This window comes from Puma concolor, chromosome A2 (assembly GCF_028749965.1).
Source record: "Puma concolor isolate L17-30 chromosome A2, mPumCon1.1.hap2, whole genome shotgun sequence".
Taxonomy (NCBI): Eukaryota; Metazoa; Chordata; class Mammalia; order Carnivora; family Felidae; genus Puma; species Puma concolor.
In genome coordinates this window covers 169,750,569-169,766,867 of record NC_141668.1, presented here as the reverse complement: position 1 = coordinate 169,766,867, position 16,299 = coordinate 169,750,569, and the positions used below count along the sequence as shown (strand labels likewise).

General features: G+C 60.5%; 1 protein-coding gene across 3 annotated transcripts; it reads left to right on the top strand.

Annotated features, from left to right (window-relative positions):
• Nucleotides 1-93: 93 nt before the first annotated feature.
• DOHH (deoxyhypusine hydroxylase) lies at nucleotides 94-10,163 on the top strand. 3 transcript variants are annotated; one of them, XM_086699544.1, is made up of 6 exons: nucleotides 94-411; nucleotides 738-828; nucleotides 3,882-4,220; nucleotides 6,452-6,528; nucleotides 8,113-8,353; nucleotides 9,445-10,163. In XM_086699544.1, the coding sequence occupies exons 3-6, from the start codon at nucleotides 3,947-3,949 to the stop codon at nucleotides 9,762-9,764; spliced, it is 912 nt and encodes a 303-aa protein (XP_086555670.1). In that variant the 5' UTR covers nucleotides 94-411; nucleotides 738-828; nucleotides 3,882-3,946; the 3' UTR covers nucleotides 9,765-10,163. The 3 variants fall into 3 exon arrangements, with proteins under 3 accessions (XP_086555670.1, XP_086555668.1, XP_086555669.1); XM_086699542.1 differs by having other exon boundaries at nucleotides 95-411; nucleotides 738-798; XM_086699543.1 differs by lacking the exon at nucleotides 738-828 and having other exon boundaries at nucleotides 96-411.
• Nucleotides 10,164-16,299: the final 6,136 nt, after the last annotated feature.

The following is a 16,299-nucleotide window of genomic DNA, read 5'->3' as shown; positions in this document are numbered from 1 at the left end:
CCGTTGCCAGCCGGCCCCGGGCTCCGGCCTGAATCGGCACAAACCATTTCCACCGACCGAAGTGGGTGGGGAGGCCGGAGAGAATCTCTTCCGGGGAAAGATGAAGGTTGCCCTCGCCCTTCCCTGAGGGATGTCCGTAGACTCCATCGGTGTTTAAGTGTGAGCTGTGGCCCAGGCGCCGACTCATGCTTCCAGACCTCTCTCCCGCCGCGGAGACTTTGACTGGAACTCCCCCCGAGGGCTGTGTTGGTGCCGTCCGGGCCGGTCACGTGGGCGAGAAGGTGGCGGCTCCCGGAGCGCGCTGCGAGCGTCGCGGTTGGTGAGACGCGGGTGGCGGCGGAGGGAGCGGGCGGACTCGGCGTTCCTTGTCTTCCGGAGGATCGCTCGGGCGTTCTGGCAGCAGAGAGCGCGGTACGTGGCCGCGGCCTGGCGGGCGGGCATGGGGAGGACGCCGCGGGAGGGGGTCCAGTCTCTGGGATTCGTTGCTTGGGGGGCGGGGGGGGGTGGGGAAGTCGAGGGGCCCCCTCCTGAGGGGTTTAGAGTCTGGGCGAACTCTTTCCCCGGGTTGCGGGGTCCTTGTCGCCGGAGATCCAGGGGGCTGGAGCGTGCTCGGGGTTCCCATATCGGGCGACCCCTTTCTCGAGATTTCTGGGCGATCCAGCGGCGTGAGGGATCCAGTACTTGGCGACCCGCGTGGGCAGATCTTGAAGCATCCAGTTCCTCGGGTTCTCTTCCAGGGGGAGGGAACCTGCGAGCAGCCCCGAGGGAATCCCTTCCTGGAGGAGCGTTGATTACGAGGTATCTTTTCGTTGGGAATTCTTGGTTTAGGTAGGTCGGGGATGGGGGGCCGGAGGGTTGAGGATCCTCGTCTCCTCTCTCTCCATCCCTTACTAATCCATCGTGTCTTCTTCTAAGAGGCTCTCACGGGGGCGAGCGGATTCCCGGATTCCGCCTTGGTTGGGGGCTGATCCCCTCAACCCCGCGCCCACACCCTTGCCCCGGCTTCCCACTGAAAAATGGGCCGAAAGTATGATTTGCGGGCTTCCAGGTGGCTTGGGGCGCCCTCCTGGGCACAGAAGTGGGTTTGGGGCTCCCTGCAGGAATATTTAACAGTAGCTCTGGTTTGTCCAAGGGCCTATTAAGTGCCAGCAATTGTAGGAGGTGCTCTACGAGCATGGCTCCATTGGGTCCATGTGCCCCTTCTACCCATCTTACGAATGATACAGATTTACGCCGGGCATGAAGTGCCTAGTACGATGCCTGGTGCGCAGGAGACGTTCGGTTCATTCAACAACTAAGGATTGGGCACCTGCTGCCATGGTGACCGATCCCGTGCTAGGCCTTGGGGACATAGCAATGAACAAAACAGTATATATACCTGGGTCCGTCCGCGTGTGCGTGTGGTACAGATTCATCTTTATTTATATATAAAGTCCCGTCTCTGTGGCGCCGACTTTCTAGTAAGAAACAGATGAGTGAAATGTACTGGACGCCAGGTGCTGCGAGAGGCCGCGGGGAACAGTGAAAGCCACAAGGAACAGAAGTGCAGGGCGGTGGAGGGTTTGCGTTGTTAAAGCCGGGTGCTCAGAGGATTCCTGCCTGTACTTTAATATCTGAACAGAGACTGGAAGGAAACCCGGCTCGTGAGCTGCTGATAGTTTTATTCCAAACGAGGAAGCCAAGCCCAGAGACTTTTGCCCCAGTTCAGGTCTTGCCCTGTTTTCTCTTCACGTTCCTCTCCCGTAGCTGGAGCTGCCTTGTTGGCCAGATCTCCCCTCATTCCCAGGCATCTGAGGACGCTGGGGATGATGAGTAGGCCATGAAGGGCCCTCTCCAGGTGTCTTGAGGGCGACCCCGCACGGACTGGGAGGCAGGAGTCCCGGCTCCTGTTTGGTGACCCCAGACAAGTCGCTGCTCGTCTGTGTAGAAGACAGTCAGATCTCATGGCCCCTAAGGCCTTGCCAGCTCCCTGGCTCCTGGTTTCTGTGGTCTCTGGTGGTCCTTATTTCAAGGTGTCCCCTCCTTCGATGGTCATCCCCACTCAGGCAGCCACACCTCCCTCATGAAGCCGGGTCAGCCCTGCCGACGCTGCAGGGAACCGGAAGGCCACGCAGCACGCCAGGGCTTGCGTTACGAAGCGTCTGCCAGGTCTTCGTTGATCTGGGCGGTGGAGAGGGAGCCCCTCCTCCCCGCCCAGCCCAGCCCAGCCGCGTCATTTCATCTTAGTCCGTCCATTCGGCAGAACAATTGTGGTTTAGAACTTGACTCTGGAGCCCGGCTACCTGGATGTATAAACTCCTTACGCGGTTCGTAGGCGAGTTATTAACCTCTCGGCTTCTGCCCTCTCGCCCGTAAAAGGGTGACAGTCCTAGTGCCTGTCTCATAGTTTTATGGGGAGAATCACAGGAGCTCACGAATGTAGGGGGCTTAGAAGAGGTGCCTGCCGGGGCGCCTGGGTGGCGCCGTCGGTTGAGCATCCGACTTCGGCTCAGGTCACGATCTCGCGGTCCGTGAGTTCGAGCCCCGCGTCGGGCTCTGGGCTGACGGCTCAGAGCCTGGAGCCTGTTTCCAATTCTGTGTCTCCCTCTCTCTCTGCCCTTCCCCCGTTCATGCTCTGTCTCTCTCTGTCTCAAAAATAAATAAATGTTAAAAAAAAAATTAAAAGAGAAAAAAAAGAAGAGGTGCCTGCCACAGAGCAGATGCTCTGTGCACGTCAGCCGCTGTTATGGGGAGGGCTGTTGGTTTCATTGACGGCCTACTGTGTGCTGGGGGGTTTAGTGGTGACCAAGATAGACTCGGTCCCTGCCTTCAGAGTTCTGTGACGGGTAAGACCAGCCATAGCAGCTAAACTGGTAAACATCTTACGCGATGTCTAGTAGTGGTAAGTGCTTTGAAGAAACGTAAAACGGGAAAGGAACAACAGTGAAGACTGTGACCCGGGAAGGCTTCCCTGAGGAGGTGACATTTGAGACCCACGAAGTGAGAGCATGAGCATGGGAAGCATCTGGGGAAGAGTGTTCCTGGGGAAGAGAACAGGTCCGTGCAAAGGTCCTGGGGCAGGACTGGGCCTGGCCTGTTGGAGGAACAGCCAGGAGGCCTCTGTGGCTGGAGCAGAGTGAGCGAGGGGGTGGAGGGGGAGAGGAGGGAGGGCTGGCAGGGGTCGAGGTAGGTCATGCAGGGCCTTGGGGACCATCAGGGGGCTTGGAATCATAAGGTGCCATAGGAGGGGGGGATACAGGACAGTGACCTGGTGCAGTTTCCACACCCCGTACTCAGCAGCTTTAAGCAGCAGCAGACTCACACCGTTGCCGGGGGCCAGGCATCTGGGCCTGGTAGCTTCTGGCTCCGACCTCTCGTGAGGCTGGGGCCGCCTCGGCTGCAGGAGCTGCTCCCGGCCTCCTGCTGTCACGTGACACTTGGCCAGAGGCCTCGGTCCCTCGCCCCGCGAGCCCCTACGTGGGGCTGACGGAGCCTCTCCATGGCTGGCTTCCCCCAGCGCGGGCAAGGAGGACGCCGCAGCGTCTCTCATGACCTGCCCTCAGGGGTCCCTGTCGTCCCTTCCGGTGCGAGAGGGGCCGCACGGAGTGGGGACCACCGGGGGCCGTGTTGGCCACCCACCACCGTGGTCCCTCCGGCTATGGCGTGGAGCGCAGCCCGGCGGAAGTCCCTGCCGGTACAGAGGCGAGAGGCCCAGAGAGGGAAAGTGACTTACGGAAGGCCGCCCAGCGAGTAGACAGGGCCGGACCCTGGCTTTCAACCCAGACGTCCGGGCTGGTCGGCTGGTGGGAATCCACCCCACCCGGGCCCTAACTCTTAAGTGAACGAGTTCACGGATGGGCGGAAGACGCCTCTCACCTGGGCTCTCGGTTTTCTGCACGTAGGTTCTTGTGCCCCACGGTCCCCAGCTTCGGCCCCCGGCGGGGCTGCGGAGGAAGGCGGCGGCGCCATGGTGACCGAGCAGGAGGTGGAGGCGGTGGGGCGCACGCTGGTGGACCCCCAGCAGCCCTTGCAGGCCCGCTTCAGGGCGCTCTTCACCCTTCGCGGGCTCGGCGGCCCAGGCGCCATCACCTGGATCAGCCAGGCCTTCGGCGACGACTCCGCCCTGCTCAAGCACGAGCTGGCCTACTGCCTGGGCCAGATGCAGGACTCCCGGGCCATCCCCGTGCTCCTGGACGTGCTGCGTGACACCCGCCAGGAGCCCATGGTGCGCCACGAGGCCGGTGAGTGGCCAGGGCAAGGGCGCCTGGCCTTCACCCGCCTGCTGTTTCCCTCCTGCCTCGGTGTGTCCCCCCCCCCCCCAGCTGCCCCCCGTGTGATCTAGCCGAACTCTGCACGCTGGGTCCGCGAAGGGTGGGTAAAGTCTCCAGCCCACCCCCACCCAGGGCCGGACAGACTCTGTCACCGGACTCAACTGCGCCACGGTGCGTAAAGCCACCATAAACTAGCATCCCCGGAGGGGCGTGGCCACGTGCAGGTGCACCCTGATGGACGCTGAGGTTTGAAGTTCGCGTCATTTTCACGTGGGGAAATGTCGTCCTCTTGATTTGCAGTTTGTCTGTTTTGAGAGAGACAGAGAGAGCGCGAGCAGGGGAGGGGCAGAGAGAGAGGGAGAATCCCAAGCAGGCTCCACACTCGGCACAGAGCCCGACACTGGGCTGGATCCCACAAACTGTGAAAACCTGACCTAAGCCTGAGCCACCCCGGTGTCCCTCGTCCCTTTGATTTTAAAGAAAGCGATTTTGGGCGCCTGGGTGGCTCAGGCGGTTAAGCATCCGACTTCAGCTCAGGTCACGATCTCACAGTTCGCGACTTCGAGCCCCGCGTCGGGCTGTCTGCTCTCTGTGTAGAGCCCACTTCAGAGCCTCTGTCTCCCTCTCTCCCTGCCCCTCCCCTGCTTGCACGTGCGTGCTCCCTCTCTCAAAAATAAATAAAAACGTTTAACAAAAAAAAATTTTTTTTTTTTTTTGAGAAAGACATTTAAAAACATAAAAACCATCCTCTGCTGATACAAAACCAGGTGGTGAGCTCGCCAGCCTGTGATGTCTGTTTCATGTGTTCGTTTTAGTCCCTGGGCCAGTGTTTATTGAGCACCTGCTATGTACCAGGCCCTCTTACCTCCAGGGCAGCAGGAAACAGGAGGAACGAATAAAATCCTCGGCAAGACTGTGCTGCTGAGGCCTTGCCTCTATAACCAGCGAGCTCATTTGTGGATGGGCACAGGGCAGCTGTTTCCATTTTACTGTTTTAGGTATTTTTAGCGTTCCCCGAAGTGGTCTCTACTCATGCTGAGCTGTCCCCATCCCCACGCTGCCCCTGGTGACGCTCGATGTGCTAGTCGCTATTTCGGTTGGAGCTCTCCTTAACCAAGAGTGCTCTACTCCAAACCTCACCTTTCCCATAAGTCCCGCTATTTTGAGTGTATAGGAGTGCGGGACACCTCGTCGTGTTATGGAAGTGCTAAGGAGGCGATGACGCAGGGAGTAGAATGGGGGTGCCAGGGGTGTTGCCCTTTTTAATCAGTGGACAGAGATCTGAGTGAAGGAAGGCAGTTATCTGGAGAAAAGTGCTTCAGGCACAGGATACAGCCCGAGCAAAGGTCCTGGGGCAGCACCCAGCCTGTTCCTTGGGAAAGTGGCACGGAGGTCCCTGTGGCCGGAGCAGAGTGAGCAAGAGGGAGGAGAGGGGAGGACAGGAAGGGGACAGGGCAGGTTGTGCGGGGCCTTGGGGGCCAAAGGGAGGACTTTAGGTTTTTGCCCTGAAGGAGGTGGGGGCCCTGAAGGGCTGCGGGCAGAGGAGGACGCCCTGACTTGGATTCAGGTCCATTGGGGTGTTCTCGATGGGGGGCAGCATCACACTCTACCAGCCTGCCAAGCAGAGGAGGAGTTGAGTGGGAGCGAGTGTTTGCTGGCCTTGGGTCTCTTCCCACTCAGGGCTTGTGCAGACCCACGGAGACGGTCAGCCTCCTCCAGCCCTGCCTGGGTCCGCTGGCCTTCCTCCCTCACTTCGCCGCCTAGATCCCCCTCCTCCAGGCTCACCCCCACGAACTCTCCTCGCCCGGGTGTCCTTGGAGCTCCATGTTACCCAGTGTCCCCAGGCTGTAATGTCATGCTCACCTGTGTCTCCCCATCTAGAGCATGAGCGAGGGGGTGGGGGGCCCGGGGGGAGGTGCACTGGCCCGGGGATCGGGAGAGGTCTCAGCCCAGCTCCAGCCAAGTCCAAATTCAGGGGAAGGGATGCCGACTGAGACCACTTGGGGGCCGTGCCCACTCCGCTCCAGTCCACGGGGCCAGAGTGGGTCACAAGATACATACAGAGCTGTAGGGAGGACGGAGCGCAAAGGAGGTGGTGGTGCTGGTGTCGTCCCCCACCCCCCCCACCTCCACCCCCGCATCCGGGGCCTTTCCTACTTTCCTGACCAACAGTGAAATGTGTCCATGGTTCTTCTTCTCAGGGGAGGCCCTGGGGGCCATCGGGAACCCGGAAGTTCTGGAGGTCCTGAAACAGTACTCCACCGACCCCGTCATCGAGGTAACTAACGCCTGACCCCTCCCGCTCCCGCTCCTGCCTAGACCAGCCTCACCAGGGTTTGCTTGCCAGGGCGACCTCTTGGCCGGGACAAGATCAGAGGGCGGCGGCCAGGGTGGCTGCGGGCTCCTGATTCCCCCCTGCCCGGCTGACGCGCCCCACCTTTCCCGCCCTTCCAGTCCCTCCACCAGGACCCCTCCGAGCCCACCCACTTCTGTCCGCCCCACGGTCCGTCCCCCCCCCGCCTGCCTTTCTTCCTTCTTCAGGGAGCGACCTTACTGAGATGTTAACACCATAAAATTCACCTTCTGAAAGCGTGCACTTCAGTGGTTTTTAGAACATCCACAGAGGTGTGCAACCATCATCTCTCATTCCAGAACATTCCCTCACCCCAAAAGGAGCCCCGCCCCATCAGTAGTCACTCCCCTGCCCCCCAACCCTTGTCAGTGTCTCATCTACTTCCTGTGTCCATGGATGAGCCTGTTCTGGACGTTCATCTGTGGACGTGCGTGTGCACGGTGGATATGTTCATGCGTGCGCGTGCGCGGTGGGCCACGTTTTGTTCATCTGCTGCGGGACGTTTGGGCCGTTCTCGCTTTTTGGCTGCATGAGCCGTGTTGCCGCGGACACGCGTGTGCAGGTTTCTGTGTGGTCGTGTGTGTTCCTCACTTGGTGCTTCTGTTGTCCGCTTCCCGTACCTCTCCCTCAGTGTCCTCTGGGTACGGGTGTGTGTGTGTGTGTGTGTGTGTGTGTGTGTGTGTGTGTGTGTGTGTGTGTGTGTGTGTGTGTGGTACGGGTGTGTGTGTGTGTGTGTGTGTGTGTGTGTGTGTGTGTGTGTAAGGACCTATTTCGGGCCAGAAGCACTCACGTGTTCCGATGACCTTTAGGACAGAATCCCAAGCACCTGTTGCAGCTCGCGGGCCTTGACAAGTCCGGTCCCGTACCTCTCCCTCAGTGTCCTCTGGGTACGGGGGAGGTGTGTGTGTGTGTGTGTGTGTGTGTGTGTGTGTGTGTGTGTGTGTGTGTGTGTGTGTGTGTGTGTGTGTGTGTGTGTGTGTGTGTGTGTGTGTGTGTGTGTGTGTGTGTGTGTGTGTGTGTGTGTGTGTGTGTGTGTGTGTGTGTAAGGACCTATTTCGGGCCAGAAGCACTCACGTGTTCCGATGACCTTTAGGACAGAATCCCAAACACCTGCTGCAGCTCGCGGGCCTTGACAAGTCCGGCCTGACTACCTGGGGGCGCACCTCTGCCCACCCAGCCTGCTTGCTCTTCCCTGACGTGTCCCACAGGGTCCTGCCTCAGGGCCTTTGCACTGGCCATTCCACCCACCTCACTCTTTCACTCGGTTCTGGCCTCAGCTCCACTCTGATGCCACCTCCTCATTGAGTCTCCTGGCCTTCTGTCCTCCTCGTCACTCCCTGATCGCATAAAGCCCGTGCTGGCCTATGTCCAATCTAGAACGATCAGTTAACTCCTGCGTCTGTTGCCTCCGGCTTCTGTTAAATCTGGAGCCCCTGAGGTTGGGGAAGGGGCGCCTTCACGTCCACTATCGTGTCCTCAGTGGCCACCTGTGCACCCCTGTGCCCGCAGGTGGCCGAGACGTGCCAACTGGCTGTCAGGCGGCTGGAGTGGCTGCAGCAGCACAGCGGGGAGCCCGCGGTGGCAGGGCCCTACCTCTCGGTGGACCCGGCCCCTCCCTCTGAGGAGCGCGACGTGGGGCGGCTGCGGGAGGTGCTGCTGGACGAAGGCCAGCCACTCTTCGACCGGTACCGCGCCATGTTCGCCCTGCGCGACGCCGGCGGCGAGGAGGCTGCCCTTGCGCTGGCGGAGGGTGAGTCGGGGCCCGGGGAGGGGGGTGGGGGTCATGGTCAGTGCCCCTCAGTCAGGCTCAGCGGCTGCGGCTGTGACACGGAGCCAGCGTGACCCGGGGAATGTGCGTCCCGGCCCCCGCCCCCGGCGCTTCCCCACGCGAGAACTCATCCTCCGTGGTGGGCGGGCACCCTGACTTCCGGTTCTCCGAGGGAGAAGCCACGGCCGAGAAAGGCCGAGGTGGTTGCCCGAGGAGACGGCAGCTGGCGAGCGGCAGAGTCGCGATCCGATCCGCGGCGGTGTGGCTCCAGGACCCTGAACCCCTTTCTCTCTCCCCTCCCGGCTCTGCAGGCCTCTCCCCGGGCGGTCCCTGGTCCCCCGTGGCCCGATGCCCGGGATGTGCCCCCTGAGGATTTAGAGCCCTCGCAGCCCTCCCATGACTTCCTGTCTGGCAAGGAGACGCCTGGTCATCGCTGTGACCCTGCGTCAGGGGCGGGAGACCCGGCGATGCCGGGCGGGAGCCCAGAGGGGCTGGTGCTGCTTGAGAACGGGGGCCGCACAGTCAGGCAGGTGGCCTTGGGCCCTGGCTCGGCCTCGAGGGCGTCTGGTCTTGGGCAGTCACCACCCGTCTCCCGGCTGTGGTTTCCCCATCGGTGTCAAGCCTGACCTGTGTGTGGAGTGGGGGCAGGGTGCCCGTGACTGTCCCCTTATTAAACGCTGCAGCGTGTGCGGACGTGCGTACAGGCTCGCCGGTAGCCCTTGACCCCGCCGTCAAGCACAGAATCCAAAGGCAGGGAGAGGCGGGAGCCAGCGGGCCGGGACCCTGGGCCCGGGAAGCCCCCTCCTGCCCCGTCGGCCTTCGGAGGAAGCCCGCAGGGAACCCACCGCCAGGCTGTGCCCTCCGGCCGCTCCTGCCCCCGTGGCCCCACGTCCCTCCCCCTGAGCAGCACTGACCACCTCGAGACGGGGAACCCCCTTTCCCGGTTCTCTCTCTGCCCTGCGGTGCTCAGCCCTGGGTCCCGCAGCGCAGGCCTGCGGGCGGGCGGGGGCGTGGTCCCTGGCCTGCCCCGATGGCGCCGCCCAGCCAGTGACCACGCCCCCGCCCGCCCGCAGGCCTGCGCTGTGGCGGCGCCCTCTTCCGCCACGAGATCGGCTATGTCCTGGGCCAGCTGCAGCACGAGGCGGCCGTGCCCCAGCTGGCGGCGACCCTGGCCCGGCCGACCGAGAGCCCCATGGTGCGGCACGAGTGCGCGGAGGCCCTGGGAGCCATCGCCCGGCCCGCCTGCCTGGCCGCCCTGCGGGCCCACGCGGCCGACCCCGAGCGCGTGGTGCGGGAGAGCTGCGAGGTGGCCCTGGACATGTACGACTACGAGACGGGGCCGGCCTTCCAGTACGCGGACGGGCTGGAGCAGCTGCGCACGGCGCCCGCCTAGAGCCGCCGACCCGCAGCCTCCCTCCCCTGCGGGGCCCTGGGACTCCACACCGCGGCTGCGTATAAACCGAGCTCGTGTGGGTGGGATCTGGCTCCCCGTCCCGCTGGGGCCAGGCTGAGGCGTCCTGTGTCCCCCCACTCGCGCGGGGCGGCGGCACCCAGATTTCCGGTCGGGGTGGGATGTCGCGTGGAGCCGGCATCTGAGGGTGCCGGCCGGGGCTGTGGGGTTGCCTTGGCCCAGCTTCTCGAGGAACCGGGGGTGCCGGAAAAGGCGCTGTGGGCAGACCCAGCCGCCTTGGGCCTGGGCCGGGGCCCTGACTCCCCAGCCTGGGACTAGGCAGGGAGGGGAGGGACGAGCCCACCCCAGGGTCCAAATGCACTATTAAATTATTTTTGCCAAGCCGTGACTCCGCAAGTATGTCGGGGGGCGGGTGTGCAGGGCTGCAGTCGGGGAACCTCTAATGGCGGGGGGGGGGGAGGGGGGGGCGGGGTTTGAAGAGCTCAGCTCTGAAATCTGCCCCGCCCCAGGCGCTCCGGGGTCATCTCCGTCCCCGGGGGTAAAGTCAGCCCAGCAGGCCCTCCAGCCTGGCCTCCCCCAGACCCTCCTTCTCACCCAGCCCCTGGCGGAGGCAGAGGGGAAGGGGTTTGGGGGCCTGGCTGGGAGCCCAGGCTACGGGTTCTCATCACAGCCCCCCTCCCATTCTCCGTGTGCGGCCTTGAACCACCTGTTTTGTGGCGACGAGACGGCTGTAACAGCAGAGCCTAATCTCACGTGGGACACTGTCCACATTCCCGCCGCTGACCTGACCCTCGGTCACCAGCAGCCCTGACACGGGCGGCGGATTTTACCACCCCGACGTCTGCTGCTGCTACCCCATTTGACACCAGATGTGCGGGGCTTCCTGCAGTTCAGTTCTGGCGCGGACGACCCGAATTAGCGCGGGCCCTGCGGGTTCCGGCTTCGGGGCTCCCGCCACCCCCTCCCCACACGGAATGATCTGCTAGGGCAGCCCACAGAACCCGGGAGGGCGCTTCTCCCGCCCGTTCCTCCTGAAGGGCACCCAGCAGCTTCCTCCCCAGGAGGTTGGGGCACAGCCTCCTCCTGGCACGCGGACACAGTCACCCGCCCGGGGGCTCTCCCGGCCCCGTGGGTCACGGACTTCGTGGAGGCTCCACGGCGCCGGCGTGAGCGCTTGACCGGTGGCCATCGGTGGTTACCGCCCCGCCCCCCGTCGAGGGTGTGCCCCCCCCCCCCCCCGCCAGCCACCAGCCCCGGTGCCGCTGCCCCTCCAGTCTCCACTTAGGTACTGGGGAGGCGTCCCAAACTGGGCTCGGAGGTCAGAATTCCTCAGGTTACTTGCCAAAGCTGCTCCTCCCACAGGAGGTGGAAATGCGCTTGTCATTCCAGGTGCTCAGCCTGAAAACATTGGGGTTGAAAATCCATCCCAGGTCCGGCCACATCCCCCGTCTCCTGTGCCCCCAGCCACCGCATCGCCCACCTGGACTGCACAGTCCCCCCTGCCCCCTTCCCCGTGCCCCCACCTTGCGTCCCACAGTCTGTCCTCCCTGAAGCAGCCACCAGAGGGCGCTTGTGAGCACCCGGGTCAGGTCCCGCCGTCCTCTGCCCACAGCCCTCCAGGACTCCCACCTCCCTGGAGGAAAAGCCAAAGCCCTCCCTGTGGTCCCCAAAGTCCTGTACAACCTGCTCCTGCCCTTCCCTCTTCCCTCTCCCCCTCGCCCACTCTGCCCCAGCCACCAAGCTTTCTCACTGTTCCTCCATCATGTGAGCCTGGTGCTGCCCCAGGACCTTTGCATTTGCTACTTACTCTACCTGAAACCTTTTTTCCTCCAGGTATCAGTTCACTCCCTCGCTGAGATATTTGCTCCTTTGCTCAGATGTCCCCTCCTCAGTGAAGCTTGCCTGAGCCGCCTGCGTTGAAATCATAACCTCACTCCTAATGTTCCTTTATTCTGTTCCCTGCTTTATTTTTCTCCGCAGCATCTCTGTTTTCCTGTACGCGTTCCTTAATTTTGTTCATTGCCTGTTTTCTCCACCTGCACAAGCACCGCGAGAGCAGGGATTTTGTTTTCCGCGGCATGACAGCGGGGTGGCGCCTGAGCCGCGAGACGGAACATGAAAGTAAAGCCCTAGTGTGCAGTGTTTTCCCTCCCTATACCCACCACGGTCCACTCATGTAGCTCCCGATCGTGACTTTTGTAGTCAGGACACACGGGCCTCAGCACATCGCTGAGCGGACCCCTCGCCCCGCTAGGTCGCGTGCCTGGCTCCTCCTAGTGGGTGGCAAATCGGTATTTGAGGCGCGCCCGTCATCGGGGGCGCTGGCTGGTTCACTACGTTCACGATCAGACCTTCAAAAAGCTGGGGAGCTCGACTTCCAAAGAGTGAAGCGAGCAAAGCCCAGAATAAATCCTGTGGCCTGATTTGCATAAGCGGAGTCGTACGTGTAAATTACCTGTGGGTAACCTCTTGGAAAAATAGCCAAGCATTTCCCCAGAGCCCTTGAACTCCCCATGCCACTTGAGACTTTTTACCGTGATGCGTACTCCCGGCGTTTGTCACGCACGGTGGCAGCGGCCGCTCTGGAGTGAGCAAACAGCCTGTGCGAGACAGCTTTCCCTGGGGACAGAATTCACGTGGCTCTCACTCAGGTGCTGTCTGTGGCTTTCTCTTGCTTCCTGGGCCAGAAAGCGTAACGAAATTAGGCAGGAAGGCGCCCTGGCGTGTACCCCTGTCCGGCCGGTCATTGACCTGTGTAGCCAGATGTTTCTGTTTTGTTTTGTTCTTAAATTTTTTTAATGTTTATCTCTGAGACAGACAGAGACAGAGCATGGGGGGTGGGGCAGAGAGAGGGGGAGACGCAGAATCCGAAGCGGGCTCCAGGCTCCGAGCCATCAGCACAGAGCCCGACGAGGGGCTCGAACCTACGAACCGTGAGATGGTGACCTGAGCCGAAGTCGGACGCCCAACCAACTGAGCCCCCCGGGTGCCCCCAGATGTTTCTGTTTTTAAGGGCAGCCAGACGGCAACTCATTTGACGTACAGCCTCCCATTTAACGGGCGCCTGTGCGGCCCAGCCGGTTGAGCATCCGACTCTTGGTTTCTGCCCAGTCATGATCTCGAGGTTCTGGGTTCGAGAACCCCTGTTGGTGCAGAGCCTGCTTGGGATTCTCTGTCTCCCTCTCTCTCTCTGGCCCCTCCCTCCCCTCAAAACTAAATAAGTAAACTATTTAAAAAATCTCCCACTTGAGAAATGTGGACAGTTCATTAAAAACATCCAAGTGCCATGCATAGCAAAGAAGTCACTTTCACAGGCCAGCTGCTGGTTTAAACGTTCAGGCATTCATTTCGCAAATATGTATGGAACATCTACCGTGTGGCAGGCGGTCACGGGCACAGAGGGCATAGAGCGAGAGTCTGGCCTCGTGGAGCTGACGTCCGGATGCTTTTTTTTATTTTCTTCCTGCATATTCACAAGGTGACTCCGGGTTGACTTTGCAGTGGCCTTGGCTGGCTTACAAGGACATCATCTCGACCGTGTTTTGTGACTCAGGCTAACGTTCATGCAGGGCTTCCCCGCGGGCCACGCGATGTGCTGACTCTGGAAGGCTCCGAGGCGGGGTCCCAGGTGTGATTCACCCCAAGCACGTTCTGGGGGAAGGAGATAGGTCCAGGGCACAGGAAGTAGATAGCGGAAGCCACACCCAAAAGCAAGACCTGGAAACGTCAGAGAGCTTGAAATCTCGAGCCTCCAGACATGCGACAAACTGATAGCAGGAGAGACATCTGTGTGGAACCCACACGTCCCGCACCCTCCCTTCTGTGGCTTCTTTACACCCGAGCAGGGCTGTGGGGGCCACAAGTCCAAACTCGGGGTGTCCGCAGGGCCCTGCTCCCTCTGAAGCCCCCGGGGGAGGAGACCCTGCCTCCTCCGGCCTCCCTCGTTGCCGGTTCCCGTTGACCTTCCCCGGCTTGTGGGCACGTCTTCAGTCCCTGCTCGTCCTCACGTGGCCTTCCCCTCTTCCCCTACGTCTGTATCCAAATTCCCCTCTTTCCAGAAGCACACGACCCACCAGATGGAGGCCCGCCCCGCCGGTATAACCTCATCCTAACTTGGTGATGTCATCTGCAGAGACCCTGTTTCCGAATAAGGTTCCATCCACAGCTGCTGGGCTTTAGGACGTCAAGTCCCTGCCCCAACCCGGGCTGAGTGAGAGAATTCCCCTGGGCTCCTGCATGTCCCCTTGTCTCTCGGGGCCCCGGGGCAGAGAGCAGGAAGGACTTCCGGGATGTTTGCCAGGCTCTGTCACCCCTCTGGACTTGGAGTTTGCCAAAGATAGGAGCCTTTACTTTAACAAAAAAAAATGGGGTCCCTGGGTAGCTCAGATGGTCGAGCATCTTTTTTTTTTTTTTATGTTTGTTTATTTTTGAGAGAGAGATACACCGAATGCAAGTGGGGGGGGGGGCGGACAGAGAGAGAGGGAGACCCAGAATCTGAAGCAGGTTCCAGGCTCCCAGCTGTCAGCACAGAGCCCGACGCGGGGCTTGAACCCACAGACCGCGAGACCGTGACCTGAGCCGAAGCCGGCCGCCCAACCGACCGAGCCACCCAGGCGCCCCTAAAAAAAAAATGTTTTTTTTAATTAAAAAAAACAATTAAGTAGGGAATTAAGTGATGCTCTCCGCAAGAGGAACCAGAGCGAGGAAATGGTTTGTTCGGTGGTGTGGCAGGTGAGCACAAAATTGAAGGGGGTGACAAAAAACTCCATAAATAGTAATATTTTGATGCATTTTTTTTTTTTCGTTTTAAAAATCAACACGTAGGGGCGCCTGGGTGTCTCAGTCGGTTAAGCATCCAGCTTCGGCTCAGGTCGTGCTCTCAAAGTTCATAGCGTGGGTTCGAGCCCTGCATCAGGCTCTGTGCTGAGCCTGCTTGGGATCCCCCCCCCACCGTCCCTCCCCCACTTGCATGCGCGTGCTTGCGCTCTCTCTTTCTCTCTCCCAAAAATAAGCATTTAAAGAAATCAGCGTGCATATTGAGGTCATCATACGGTCATACGGTCAGTCGTACCACCGTGTCAGCTTGCGTGTCCCCGCCACGGTCGTGGCACAGAACAGTGTGGACGAGCTGAACAATGACGCCCCCAAAGATACCCGCTCCCTAATGCCCAGAACCCGTGAAGATGGTATTTTATATGCTATAAAAGGGACCTTGCGGGAGGGAGAAAGCCAAGGCCCCTGAGGCGGGGGTGACCCTGGGTGCCTGGGGGGCCCAGCGTCCTCACGAGAGGGAGGCAGACAGATGGGCAGACCCCCCCCCCCCACGGCCTTGAGGCTGGAGGAGGGGCCGAGGGCCAAGGACGAGGCGGCTTCTGGAAACTGGAAAAGGGGGCATACGGGACCCCCTGGGCCCCCCCCCCCCCCCGGCATCAGGGGTTGGGAGGGGGGGTTGCAGAAGCAGCCCTGCCCACGCTGGGTGTCAGCCTGGAGGAACTTGTGTCAGATTGCTGGCCTCCAGGGACGCCTGGGGTACTCAGCCAGTTGAGTGACTGTCTTTGGCTCAGGTCGTGATCTTGTGGTTCAAGGGTTCGAGCCCCACATCCGGCTCGCTGTTGATGGGGCAGAGCCTGCTTTGGGTCCTCTGCCCCCCACCCCCCACCCCACCCCTCTCCTCTGCTCGCGCTCTCAAAAACAAACAAGATTTCTGGCCTCCAGAACGGTGACATAACGCAGTCACGTTGTCCTCGGCTCCTGGGTTTGGGTGACTTGTGGCCACAGAAACCGCCCTCAGCGACCTCCCGCACTGTCCTCCTACAACCCCCACGTTCCTGCCTCAACGAGGTATTTTTAAAAATCAAAATTTTAAAAAATTAGTGCAAAAAAATCCAAACTTCTGGGGCGCCTGGGTGGCTCCGTTGGTTAAGTGTCCAACTCTTGACCTCAGTTCAGGTCTGGATCTCACGGCGGTGAGTTCAGGCTCCGTGTCGGGCTCTGTGCTGGGCGTGAAGTCTACTATTAAAAAAATCTAAACTTTTTTTTTTAATGTTTATTTTTGAGAGAGAGAGAGAGAGAGAGAGAGAGAGAGAGACCAGGGGAGGGGCAGAGAGAGAGGGAGACACAGAATCTAAAGCAGGCTCCGAGCTGTCGGCACAGAGCCCGAGGCGGGGCTCGAACCCATGAACCGTGAGATGGTGACCTGAGCTGAAGTCGGACGCTCAACCGACTGAGCCACTCGGGTGCCCCCCAAAAATCCAGACTTTTAAATGAAGACGGGATTCAACTTTGCCCAGGCCACATCTCTGGCCTCAGCCTAATCCCAGCCCAGTCAGACGCTGTCTTTTATTTAAAATGAAACGAGCGAGTCAGATGGCCGAGGTGGAATTCTGATCCAGAAAGAACTTGCTGACTTTCGTTTTCTCCCCGAGTGTGCGTCAGATTCTGTTGGAAACGAAAGAGGCACCAGATCGGCACGCTTTTTCATCACCAGAATTCAAAACAAAACAAAACGAAGCATATA

Coding starts and splice junctions, on each gene's coding strand:
- DOHH (XM_086699544.1), top strand. CDS start 3,947: ATGGTGACCGAGCAGGAGGTGGAGGCGGTGGGGCGCACGCTGGTGGAC. Junction 4,221..6,451: donor CATGGTGCGCCACGAGGCCG/GTGAGTGGCCAG, acceptor TCTTCTTCTCAG/GGGAGGCCCTGGGGGCCATC. Junction 6,529..8,112: donor CCACCGACCCCGTCATCGAG/GTAACTAACGCC, acceptor CTGTGCCCGCAG/GTGGCCGAGACGTGCCAACT.